Here is a 12,452-nt window from a genome sequence, read left to right as displayed (position 1 = left end):
TTAAGGGATAAGAAAAGAGCAGATTGGGAGAGGGAACAAACGCGAGTTAATGACATCTTAGTTGAAATCAAGAAAAAGAAATAGGCATGGGCAGGACATGTAATGAGGAGGGAAGATAACCGATGGTCATTAAAGGTTACGGACTGGATTCCAAGGGAAGGGAAGCATAGCAGGGGGCGGCAGAAAGTTAGGTAGGCGGATGAGATTAGGAAGTTTGCAGGGACAACATGGCCACAATTAGTACATGACCGGGGCAGTTGGAGAAGTATGGGAGAAGCCTTTGCCCTGCAGTGGGCGTAACCAGGCTGCTGCTGCTGATGATGATGAATCACAGTCTCCCATGCCGAAAGCGATAACCTACGCCGTCGCCCACAGTCAAGGTCTTCCTCTGAGCCTGGGCCAGGGCCCTGTAACACCGCAATTCCGTCGTCCGCCGCCACCACCACCAGCTCGCCATCTGCTGCCATGCACCACTACCCAAGGAAGACAGATGTATAGCGCACCCCCGTCCACCGTCCGCTGTGCTATGACTGCGAAGAAGCGGGCCACGTCTACCACCAATGCCCATACCACAACTTGGGACTGTGAGGCTTCGCCATCAATGCGCCGTGCCCGCAGCCAGGAGAATGGCATCGCAATAACACTGACTACCTAGCCACCACTCAGTGGAGCCCTTGACGACCGCCCCGTTCACCATCACCCGGCTGCTACCTGTCCCCACAGCGCCGACAATACACTGGCCCAGCCAGGGGCCGGTCTGCAAGCCCATATCCGGAAAACTAAAAGCAGCATCCGATGGAGGTGCAGTTGCTGTTCGTCGAACTTATGAAGATCCTCCGCCGCCAACGAAGATGCCAAAAAGCCCGTTACGACGACATACCAATGAGACACCGTCACCCAATATAGCCTGAAAGTCAAGAATAGGCCGACGAAAGACAACCTGACGACACTATGTTCCAGCTTCAGGTCAACACGACACAGCCATGATCCGACGCCAAGACCTAACTGCAACGCAAGACAAAGAACCACCGACCTCGACATGCCTCTCGATGGTCATGCAGTCACTGCCTTAGTGGACACAGAAGCAGACCACTCCATCATGAGTGGACCCATCACCGCCAAGTTGAAGAAAGTTAAGACTGCATGGGAAGGCCCGTCAATTCGGACCGCTGGAGGACACCTCATGACGCTGACTGGAATGTGCATGGCAAGAATTCCTGTTCGTGACTGGACTTATCTTGCCACCTTTGTTATCCTCCAAAAGTGTTCACGAGACGTCATTCTTGGCATGGACTTCCTGAACCAACACGGCGCAATCATCGACCTGTAGTCGAAGTCGATAACGCTGGCGGAAGATCGTGCGATACCGCTGGAGAGCTCTCGTAGTCACCACACCTTAAGCGTGTTTGAAAGTCAAGTCAGCATCCCACCTTGCTCCAGCATTGTCATTTCCGTTGGCAGCGAACACCCGCAGACGTAGAAGGCGTCATCGAGGGCGACCAACGTCTAATGCTTGACCGTGAAATTTCCGTCGCAAGAGGGATCGCTCGACTGCACGGAGGAAAAGCGAAAGTAATGCTAACAAACTTCATCCAGGAGTACAAGCACATCAACAAGGGAAGGGCCCGATGATTGCATACATCGAGGAAACTGTATAAACCAGCAATGCATTTGTCCTCTCAAATTCTGCGGCATCTACCCCGACGACCATAGTTCTCAAACCAGACTTCAACATAAATCCAAGTCTCGCCTCCGAGTAAACAGCAACAGCTCAGAAACCTTCTCCGACGATACAAAGACTGCTTTTTGATGCCATCAAGGATTCGACAAACACCAGTTGGGAAGCAGCACATAATAACCAAAGAGTGCGCTCAACTACTTCGCCAGAGCCTTTATCGAGTTTGGACGCGAGAATGTGAAGCTATTAGGCAACAAGTCGACGAAATGCTCCACGACGACACCATCCAGCCGTCGAAAAGACTGTGGGCTTCTTCTATAGTCTTGGTTAAGAAAAAGGACGGAACCCTATGCTTCTAGATTGATTACCGTCAACTGAACAAGATCACGAAGAAGGACGTATAACCCCCCCCCCAAATAGACGACGCATTAAAATCGGCTCTGCAACGCTAAATACTTCTCGCCGATGGATCTTAGAACTGGCTACTGGCAAATAGAAGTTGACAAAAGGGATCGAGAAAAAACCGCCTTCATCCCGCCAGACAGCTTTATGAGTTCAAGGTTATGCCATTTGTACTGCGCGTGCAACGTTCCAGCATGTGATGGACACGGTTTTAGCAGGATTGAAGTGGCAGACCTGTCTTGTTTACTTGGACGTCGTCATCGTCTTTGCCGGAAATTTCAACAATCACCTTAGGTGGCTTGCGATAGTACTAGAGGCCATCAAGTCATCAGGGCTCACTCTGAAGCCAGAAAAGTGCCGTTTCGCTTACAATGACTTTCTGTTCCTAGGCCATGTCATCAGCAAATCTGGAGTCCGGCCCGACCCGTAGAAGACTGCTGCCATCGCAAAGTTCCCACAGCCCATCGACAAGAAGGCAGTGTGTAGATTCCTTGGCATGTGTGCCTACTAAAGGCGGTTTGTCAAGGACTTTTCACGCATTGCTGAGCCGCTGACACATCTAACTAAATGTAATGTCGAGTTCAATTGGGAAACAGTGCAGGCCGACGCACTTCAAGAACACAAACGACGCACGCAGTTGCCACCGGTACTTGCGCACTTCAACGAGGACGCCAATACCGAAATCCACACTGGCGCCAGTAGCCTAGGTCACGGTGCCGCCCTAGGACAGAGGAAAGATGAACTTGAACAGGTGATAGCTTACACTAGCCGGTCGCTGTCAAAAGCGGAAGGCAATTATTCCACGACCGAAAAGGAATGCCTTACCATCGTTTGGACTACAGCGAAATTCTGCCCTTACCTATATGGCAGCCCATTCAAAGACGTCAGCGACCATCATGCATTGTGTTGGCTAGCAAATTTAGAGGACCCTTCAGGACGGCTGGCACGATGAAGCCTCAGACTGCAAGAATATGACATCGCTGTAATCTACAAGTGCGGACGAAAACACTCTCATGCCGATTGCCTATCAAGCGCACCCATTGACTTGCCGCCGCAAGATCACGAGGATGACAATGCCTTCCTTGGAATAATAAGTGCAGAAGACTGGGCTGAACAACAACGAGCACACCTGGAGCTAGAAAGCCTCGTTGTGTAATTGGAAGGAAACACTGGTGTTGTCCCTAGAGCATTCAAGCGAGGATTGTAACACGACAACGGCACAACAATGACAACGACACGACGAAAACGGTACATGACTACTCTTTCTTGACTGACATCCTTTCTCAGTGAGAGGAACGCCGAAGAAGTGCTGCACGATGCAAGAGCTGCGCTACATGCACGTATCACCTGCAGTGGCCTGCACAATGGGTATGTAGTCACTTTGGCACCACTTATCTCTATCAGCTCTGTACGTGCTAGAAATGCCACAAAAACTGCCAAGCCCAACCAATTGCCTGATAGTTCTGTGAAGAGTATGCCTGTCTCCCAGCTGTACATCAGAGCGATGGCACGAAAGTTTTGTTTCTCTTCATTATGTGGTGAGAGTGAGGAGTTGTCATGGCGTAACTGAGCAAATGGAATCATAAGAAGCCAACAAACAAAGACAACAAGGACAACACAGGGAAATTTAGTTGTACTTAATAATTGAAATAAAGAAATTATAAATTAATGGAATTGAAAGCGGATGAAAAGACAACTTGCCACAGGTGGGGAACGATCCCACGTCTTCGCATTACGTGTGCAATGCTCTACCAATTGAGCTACCGTGGCGCCGTTTTCCCATCTACTTTCTGGGGTATTTATGTGCTACCACTGGAACTAACCCTGAGAGTGTTAGCCAGCGCCACCACTCACAAATTTTGGCGGTGGATGTGGAACATTCTTTCTGCCGCAGGCGTCATAAGTATGTGATCTTTTTTGGGTGAACGCAACTGGTCAATAAACTCACACGTGCTACCTGAAGGCACCAATGTTGGCTGATTCGAGACCCTCGTTATGTAATGAACGAGAAGAAAGGGGCTTAACCGAGGGGCCCAACTTTTGTTAATCATATCATAAGAAGCCAACAAAGACACCAAGGCCAACACAGGGGAAATTACTTGTACTTACTAACTGAAATGAAGAAATTATAAATTAATGGAATTGAAAGCGGGTGAAAAAACAACTTGCTGCAGGTGGGGAATGATCCCACGTCTTCGCATTACCCGTGCGATGCTCTACCAATTGAGCTGCCGTGGTGCCGTTTTCCCATCCACTTTCTGGGGTATTTATGTGTTACTATTAGAACTAACCCTGGGAGTGTTAGCTAGCGCCACCACTTACAAACCTTGGCGGCGGATGTGGAACATCTTTTCTGCCGCAGGTGTCACGAGTATGTTATCTTTTTTGGGTGAAGGCAACCGGTCAGTAAACCCACACATGCTACCTGAAGGCATCCAATGCTGCCGGACTCGAGACCCTCATTATGTAAAACGGCGCCACTGTAAGACAACCCAGCTGATGACAGGGGAAACTAGGAAGCACAATTGTCCCTCTTGTAAGCACTGGAAAAGGCAGACAGATGGTGCTCACACTTGGCTATGCCTTTTGGCAAAAGCATGTAATACCGCTTGCTTTGCTGCCATGCTTTGTCAATTTGTGCTGACCCATTGGCTGGCAGATGCTCCCCTAGCATTCTTAAATAATCACAGAGATGTACCGACCTGGCTTAGACCAAGCCGGTAACCACTGGGGTCCAGGTCCAACTGCTGTAGCAGTGCTTCTGTGGCTGCCCGCTCATCTCCGGAATCCCCATTAACAGGACGGGCATCCGGAGATGCCAGAAGGCTGTAACGCCTCCGGAATTCCAAGTAGAGAAGGTTCTCCGGAAAGCCTGACGACAGAAAGCCACAGAAAAAAAAGAAAGCACGAGTTACTTTTCAGTACAAACTTAACTGTACACAAATCTAATGCTGGAATAGACATTACGAGAGCAAGAAAATAAACTATACCTTAAAGGAAAGCTGAAGCACTTTCTGCAAAAGCTATAAGTTTAGAGATTATTTTTACACCTCCTGGCTTCCAGAATTTATACAACACTAGAGTGGAGCCTCGTTATAATGAAGTCGCATGCGGCATGAAAATACTTCAACTACCTCCAATATTTGTTACAAGCACATACAATAACCAAATGATTTTTCAGACATGGATGAGGCTGTGCAACGTCCACATAATCGAGCAGTGAGAAAATGATCAATTTTGAGAGTAAAATCAATTTTGTTGTTTTACAAAGCCATCCTTGCAGAAAATTTATTTGAGGATATTCTTCAACCTTGCGCTTCATAAAATAATATCTACTTGAGGCTTGGTGATGGCAGAGGCCATGCGTATGTTTCACGTTCATACATTGCACAGCGCTTCTGTGCATAAAACTTAATCAATAAGTGCAGAACCATGAGTACAACCTTGATTCCACAACGCTGTCAGCTTAGGGTGTGTAGTGCAAATTCCGTGTCCATGTCACTTCGCGCTACAATTCAAGATCATGCTACCGTACCAACTCGCCCAACTTTCTATCCTTGCGCAAATTCAGTTCAAAACTGGAGGCCCACAAGCGAGCTCAAGCAACTCCACTCAGCAGGTGGACATAAATCTAGGTAAGCATTTGGGTTATGGTCGCCGGTTCATCCATCAGAGAGGCCAAACTCTGCATCATGCATGCGGCCATCATTGCAGCCTGTGTGTGCAGCCTCACATCCCATCTCGCGACACCGTGTTGCCTGCTAGTCCCACCTGATAGGCCTAACAAGCGCCACTTCGTCAGGAGGTGGCAACCAGAGCTGCACTTATGATGAAATAGAACACTGGATGAACCTAACTTGAGAAAGAAGCCCAGTTCCCCTGGACTTTGCAAGTAGCCTCTAAAATCGGAGGACACTGCCAGAGATGCCAGTCGTAGCCTCTTCAGTGAAGAATTACGACTGAGTGGTCTCAGGGCATCAATGATTTATTAAAGCGTTGGGTTTTCTTAGCTCATTGCTCAGTTTCAAGTTGTTTGTCACAGACGGTGATGAAGTGCTGTCTGAGAGTTATGACACTGGGCTACAGGTTAAAATAAATTCATTTTGAGAAGATGAAGTTCACTGAAGCTGAAGTTCCGTTTCCTGCTACTAGAATCGAAAGCATGCAACATATTTCTGGAGAGGAAATTGTTGGGTGCAAGTCAAATTTCTCCTTTGTTTGAGACCTCTGGCGCGATTTCTGTAGGGGGTGTGTAAATATTCGAAACTTTCGAATAACGGATCGAATAGCATCCTATTTGATACAGTCTTAGAATCGAATAGTCTTTATTTGTAAATGCGAATATTTATTCCAATACTTTTGGAATGTTTCATAATGTCAATTGCGGCCAAATAAACGTAAAATTGGAGCAAAAATACGGTAAATTTTCACTCCCGCAGGCATACTACAGACATAAAATATGAGAGCTCGTGTAGTAGAGCAGGCTACGTCACTTGTGTAGACATGTCTTACAGGCTGTGCAGCGATCATTCGCACTCTCTGAAGAGCCCTGTGCATGTGAATAAATTACTTGTTTGCTCCTAATGCTCCATTTGTGCTTTTGATAAACAATGCTCCATAACACACTATGTAATGACAGAAACTTGCTCACTTCAAGAACATTGGTATGCAAACATAGTTTTATATTGATTGTGATAATGGCTATTCATTACTCAAAAACTATTAGAAAAGTATCCGATATTCGATTCGGTCTAAAAAATTACTATTTGCAAACCCGTAGATTTCTATGTTACTTTTCTACTTTATTTATTTATTTGTTTTAGAATCAGGCAAATACAGTAGAACCTCATTGATGTGATCCCGTTATGCACAATTCCCAGGCGCCAATATTCATGATCAAGAGCACAAAAAAATTACCTAACACAGTTACGCTTCTTTTTTACCGGTTGATATGTTGCCAGAAAACACAATCTTGTGGCACCAACATTCAGTACATCGCCAAACTACAAATGTATTGTACGCTTTCCGGCTGCTGGATCTCATGTGAACAACAAAAACTTGGAGGATGCTTAAGCTTCGCCTCTAAGAGCGGAATGCAATAGCATTATTAGGCCCTGTTCGCGTCACCTTCTCATTCGCTTGCCATGGTCTTGAGTCACATAACTACATAATTACTACAAGCGTGCGCTCCCGTGCATTATGCCCTAGTGCTGACGTCATCAGTCCTCTTAGTGGCCTCCGTGAGCAGTAGAAGCATTCCACTCCTGTCTCAATGTCAAGTGCACAGGCATTCCTTCCATCACAGCACGGTTGAGGTGTCCACCGAGAAGCGAGATGGTTACTTCACCTTTTCCTTTTCTTCGAAATTCAATTCACAATCACAATCACCATTAATTTTGCATAATTACATCATTCATAATTAGGATATTCATAATTACTCATGTACGCATCAGCACATGTCTTTAACACACTTCATTAAGTTGAAGAAACAGCCCATTCACTAGGTTCCCCTGTACCCTCAGCTAGCATATGTAGCCACTAAGCCAGGCCTCAAACAGCAGCTGGAAAAGGGGTTTATATTTGAGTTTCCTCGTAACAGAATTATGTTTTCTAGTATGTCCAAATTACAATCCAACACTATCATGCCTTTAGGTCGTGCGGAAGTCGTACTTTACGAATTTTCTGAAACATTTTACTTTGAGGAATTCAATTAGTTTAGTAATGCCTGTGTGCCATGCGGAGGGCCCACGTGGTAAGGGATGCGTGGTTCGGGATGATTTTTCTCTAATGGACAATGCCGCCAATGCCGACACTGGATTTCCTGCAACACGGGGGGCCCTTAACGCTATTGCGTTAAAAGGCACAAGGCACGTGCAATTGAGAGCAGTAGGCACCCGCCACAGTAGCTTCCCCACAGTACTCGCCTGGTCGCGTCACTTGAAAATGTCGGCACGTGCTTAGTTTCGTCCTCCCGCACCAGCAAATCTCCGTGTGGATCATGACACGTCACATACTCGCATTCACAGCTACCGCCGCCAATGCTATTGCGATAAGAATCTTCACCATCTGTTTCACAGCACGTGTGGCTGTGTACTGCACGCTTTTCACAAGCAGTAACTCAAACGCGCCACCATTCCCTGCTGCAGGCAATGCCATGTGGGCGTTAGGTTTAGCTCTGACGGCACCGTATTCTGTCGTTGACCACAAGCTCGATTTCATTTCGGTTTCCCGTCGTTTCCTCGTTGAGTCGCACCTAGGTAACTGGAAAACAACAAAGCATGTCTCGAGTCGCTAAGGCCACACCAGCTCGATGCAGGTTGGGATTCTGTGCCGCAACAATTCTCGATTCTCGCAGGGTGGGCACGTCAGAGCTTCAAGGCGAAATGCCCTGCCCGAGGAAGGCTGCTGAACCAGGCCGAATTCGAGGAGCGCAAATGTAACCTTGCCGCAGTCACAAAAACGACAATGCGCGTCTTGGGCCACTTGGGTACCATCAGCTCAGCGGGTGTTGGTGCCCTTGTGCTGCAACAACTCACACAATGCTTCACATTATACAGAGGTCAATCAACTACAGTTAAGCCTGCAAAATTTTTTATTTACTTCGGATCGTAGGTTTTCCCAGTTAGTGTGTTTTTTCTTGCATTTTTTTTTCTCCATTACATATGAATGAAATTCTACTGTACTGCCAAATGAACCAGCGATGTATTTCAGCGCTTTATTCTTGCTCCTATATACTTCCGACACACTGGATAATTTGATCTATTTCCACAGTCCCGCCAAGGTCCAAATAATGGACGTTGACTCAATTTAAGTGACATCAGATCAGGCATCACAACTACAAAATTACAGTCGCCGACCGTTTATTCGGACCTCACGGGGACTGCGGAAATGTCCGAATAAACAGGTGTCCGAAAAAGCAGATTAAGAAAAAAAAAAAAATGAAATCCTTTATTTCCACGCACTTATTCGGGCTCGGCATTAGGCTTGAAGAAATCGTGAGTGCGCCGTTGCACGCTGTTCCGTTTACGCGCAATCAGATAAGCCTGAATCTCGGAGAGGGTCGCACGGTCACTATAGGCGGCTGAAAGCACAGTCACTGCGCACGGACTGCTACGCTGCCGTCGCACGCTCCGCATGCGACGGCAGCGTAGCACATGGTGCGTCATCTTCCGACTCGGGAGTCATCGTGCGGCGGTGCAGCATAGAGAATGGGTGCAGCAGAAACCTGATGAATGATCTCGCCGTCGTCGAGTTCTGCGCATGTCAGTACAGCAGTGTCAGCACCTGTGAAACTGTCAAATGAGACGGTGTCCGGAATCGCAATGCAACCACTGCGCAGGTCTCGGCAGAACATTTTCCGCGTCAGTAGGGAGCACATCGGAAGGCGACAAATCTTAGGCCTCCCGGCACCCGCTTGCCGGCATTCCCCAGCGCAGTCTGCGCGGGCACTGTCGGCGCCATTAGACACTCGACGCGATGTTTCCGTACGCCGCGTTGGAACACCGAAACCTCGACACAGCACACAAAGCAAACACCACCGTGCCGACACCAGTCGCACAAACGAAAAACGCGACCTGCGCAGCGTCGTGCGCGAAAGAAACAAATCAGCTGCTGGATTGTCTTGACTTGGCTTACTAAGCTGAAACCGGAACTGCTGTACGGCCACTCTATCGAACCAGGCAGAAACGATGATGATGAGCGGGGATTTCCAGTAGCGCCACTTCGTGGGGCAGCAAGGAGGCTCCGTTCAAAACAAAAATGGCGTTCAGCAAGTCGAACTATGCGCCGGTCAGAGTCGGTGTATGATGCCCTCGATCGAGTTGGCTCAAGGAGTGTCCGAAAAATCAGACGAGAGGTTGCAAGGTGTCCGAACTTTCGGCAGTTGTTATACATTATGGTCTATGGGGAGAACGGCGGTGCCGCGAAGCTGACCGAATAATCGGGCATGTCCGAATTTTTGGAGTCCGGAAAATCGGTCGGCGACTGTATTTGATTACGAATACTGACCTCTTGCAGACGACGCATTATATCACGTAAAGAACTTAAATTTCTGTTACAATTAGATGTGCTGGTTAATATTGTGTTGAGAGAATTCTGATGAACAACGCCAATGGCAGTGATAAGTGATGCCAAGCAACACATCCGACTTTTTGACAAACCTGGCTGTGCACTTTGTGAAATATAGTTTTGCATTACTCTCCCATATTCAAGTTACTTAAGACATCGTTTCTGGTCAGCAGAGGGTTATGTTTACATTCAGCTCAAGATAGCTCAAGATTGATCCTGTGGCCACTTGTTGGACCATGAAAAGATGAGCTGAATCTCCATGTGCAGTACACCGTGACCGAGAGTGCCACCCCTCTGACTCACCCTGCTTGCGGACGCGCACAGCGTCCAAGATTTGGGCCCCCTTGAGCTGGGACCGGACCAGGTCGACGTCAAAGCGAGGCTCACCACTGTCCCTAGCATCACTGGTTCCCGCAGCAGACTTCTCACAGGGCACCAGGCAGTGAACAAAATGGAGGCGAGTGCGACGGACCACCTCCAGTAGACTGTCCTGGAAGCCACCATGGACCACGAGCACAGATATTAGTGATCTGGACTGTCCACAGACCAACATTGCATGTGAGCTCAACACACGACAAATGTTGCTGCAGTAGAACCTTGATACAGGGGACACGGATATAAAGAATTTATGAAATATAATGAAGTAAATCTAAAATATTTCTTGCTGATATAACATATCATGAGTATACGCTTATAAAAAAGTATTGCATATAACAAAGATATTTCTGAGCAGGATGCAACTTGGTTGTAACAAGATTTGACTTATACCTCAAAGTATCAAAACAATCTAACCATCTTCTGAGGCTCTGCAAAGACGACTCTGTAGTGTCCTGCATACTACACAGCCTCTGTCAAAAGTAAAGGGAGTGAAGGGAGAAACGACAACCTTTCGTGAGTGATCCTCTAATTGGGAACACAACATACCAAGTGGACTGGCAACGGCATGCACTACTCACGGTGGTGTGCTTGACTTGGAGAGGCAGCGAGCGTCGCTTGGCACCGGCCACTGACTGGGCGCGCCGCATGCTGGATGATCGGCGCAGCGAAGACGTGTTGTTTCCCTCGGCTGTCAGGCTGCCCCCGAGGCCCACTGGAGGCAGCATGCCTCGAGCTGACGAAAACAGCTGGCTCACAGGCTCCCTTCGCAAGGTCAGAAGAAATACAAATAAAGAAAATGGGCTCATGGAAGCAGCATCAAAGCAGATTAGTCAGGTGAATGCATAAATTAGGTTTAGGAGGTATCTCAATAGGTTATGGTCAGATCTCCATAAATGAACATAGATATAAGAAATCATCAGATAAATAAAGGTAAACCAATATGCCCACATTCTTTTAGGCAATTTTGGCATTGCGCTTATAATGATAATTGGATATAACAAAGGTATTTTCCTGTCTGATGCAATTTCATTGTAACATTGTTCAACTGCATTAAGCTCAGAACACACATACGCTTGCGGATGCATGCAAGCTTGCACCTACAGTGCAGCACGGCTCTGACACGTCGAAACGTAGTGCGATCTCGGTGAACAGCTCCTCTGTTATCGCACACTTGGACTGCCAATGTCGGCACGCTTGGCTACGCAGCTACGACACGACACATTCAACTCTCAGTGAAGCAGACTTATTTCACGCGAGAAAATGCTTAATTTTTTTCTTTTTGTACTGACCTAAGAGGTCCAAAAATATAACAATTACGTTCATAGATATCGAAGCATTTTGAAACACTGTCAATAACAAAGTACGAAGTGGCATCTTCCAAGGTATCTATGAGTGAGCCCAGTGAGCGCTCGCTGTCACGCGTCTTTGTGAATGCAAACCATTATTCCTCGCGAGGCACAGCAGTTACCAAGGCACGTAGATGTGAGCTTGTTCATGTCTGCAAGCATATGTGTGGTCTGGGCTTTAGGACACTCTTAAAAAAAAAAAATTATGGGGTTTTACGTGCCAAAACCACTTTCTGATTATGAGGCATGCCGTAGTGGAGGACTCCGGAAATTTAGACCACCTGGGGTTCTTTAATGTGCACCTAAATCTAAGCACACAGGTGTTTTCGCATTTCGCCTCCATCGAAATGCGGCCGCCGTGGCCGGGATTCGATCCCGTGACCTCGTGCTCAGCAGCCCAACACCATAGCCACTGAGCAACCACGGCGGTTCGGACACTCTTCAGTCATAGTAATATTATCCTAAGCCTTATTGTATTGAGACGACTTTGGAAACACCAGACATAGCAGTGCCACATATCCAGTTCATTTTCTTGAGATTCTTTCCCAGTTTGTTTGTTTGTGGTGTGCTAAACATGAAGA

General features: G+C 47.3%; 1 protein-coding gene and 1 non-coding gene across 3 annotated transcripts in view; both read right to left on the bottom strand.

The window, feature by feature from the left end:
• LOC126524347 (unconventional myosin-XVIIIa-like) overlaps nucleotides 1–12,452 on the bottom strand; it is a 358,530-nt gene that overhangs the window by 182,429 nt on the left and 163,649 nt on the right. For both annotated transcript variants that reach the window (XM_050172677.3, XM_050172676.3), the window contains exons 15-17: nucleotides 11,104–11,287; nucleotides 10,451–10,637; nucleotides 4,783–4,952 (exon numbers count right to left, since the gene is read on the bottom strand). In XM_050172677.3, the coding sequence (XP_050028634.2) occupies nucleotides 4,783–4,952; nucleotides 10,451–10,637; nucleotides 11,104–11,287 (541 nt within the window). The remainder of the gene's footprint in view (nucleotides 1–4,782; nucleotides 4,953–10,450; nucleotides 10,638–11,103; nucleotides 11,288–12,452) is intronic.
• On the bottom strand, nucleotides 3,779–3,850 carry TRNAT-CGU (transfer RNA threonine (anticodon CGU)). The gene has a single exon. It is a non-coding gene; the product is annotated as a tRNA-Thr (tRNA).

The sequence above is a fragment of the Dermacentor andersoni genome, chromosome 3 (assembly GCF_023375885.2).
Source record: "Dermacentor andersoni chromosome 3, qqDerAnde1_hic_scaffold, whole genome shotgun sequence".
In the NCBI taxonomy this organism is placed as follows: domain Eukaryota; kingdom Metazoa; phylum Arthropoda; class Arachnida; order Ixodida; family Ixodidae; genus Dermacentor; species Dermacentor andersoni.
Note: the sequence above shows the minus strand (reverse complement) of the source record. Positions and strands in the feature narration are given on the sequence as shown.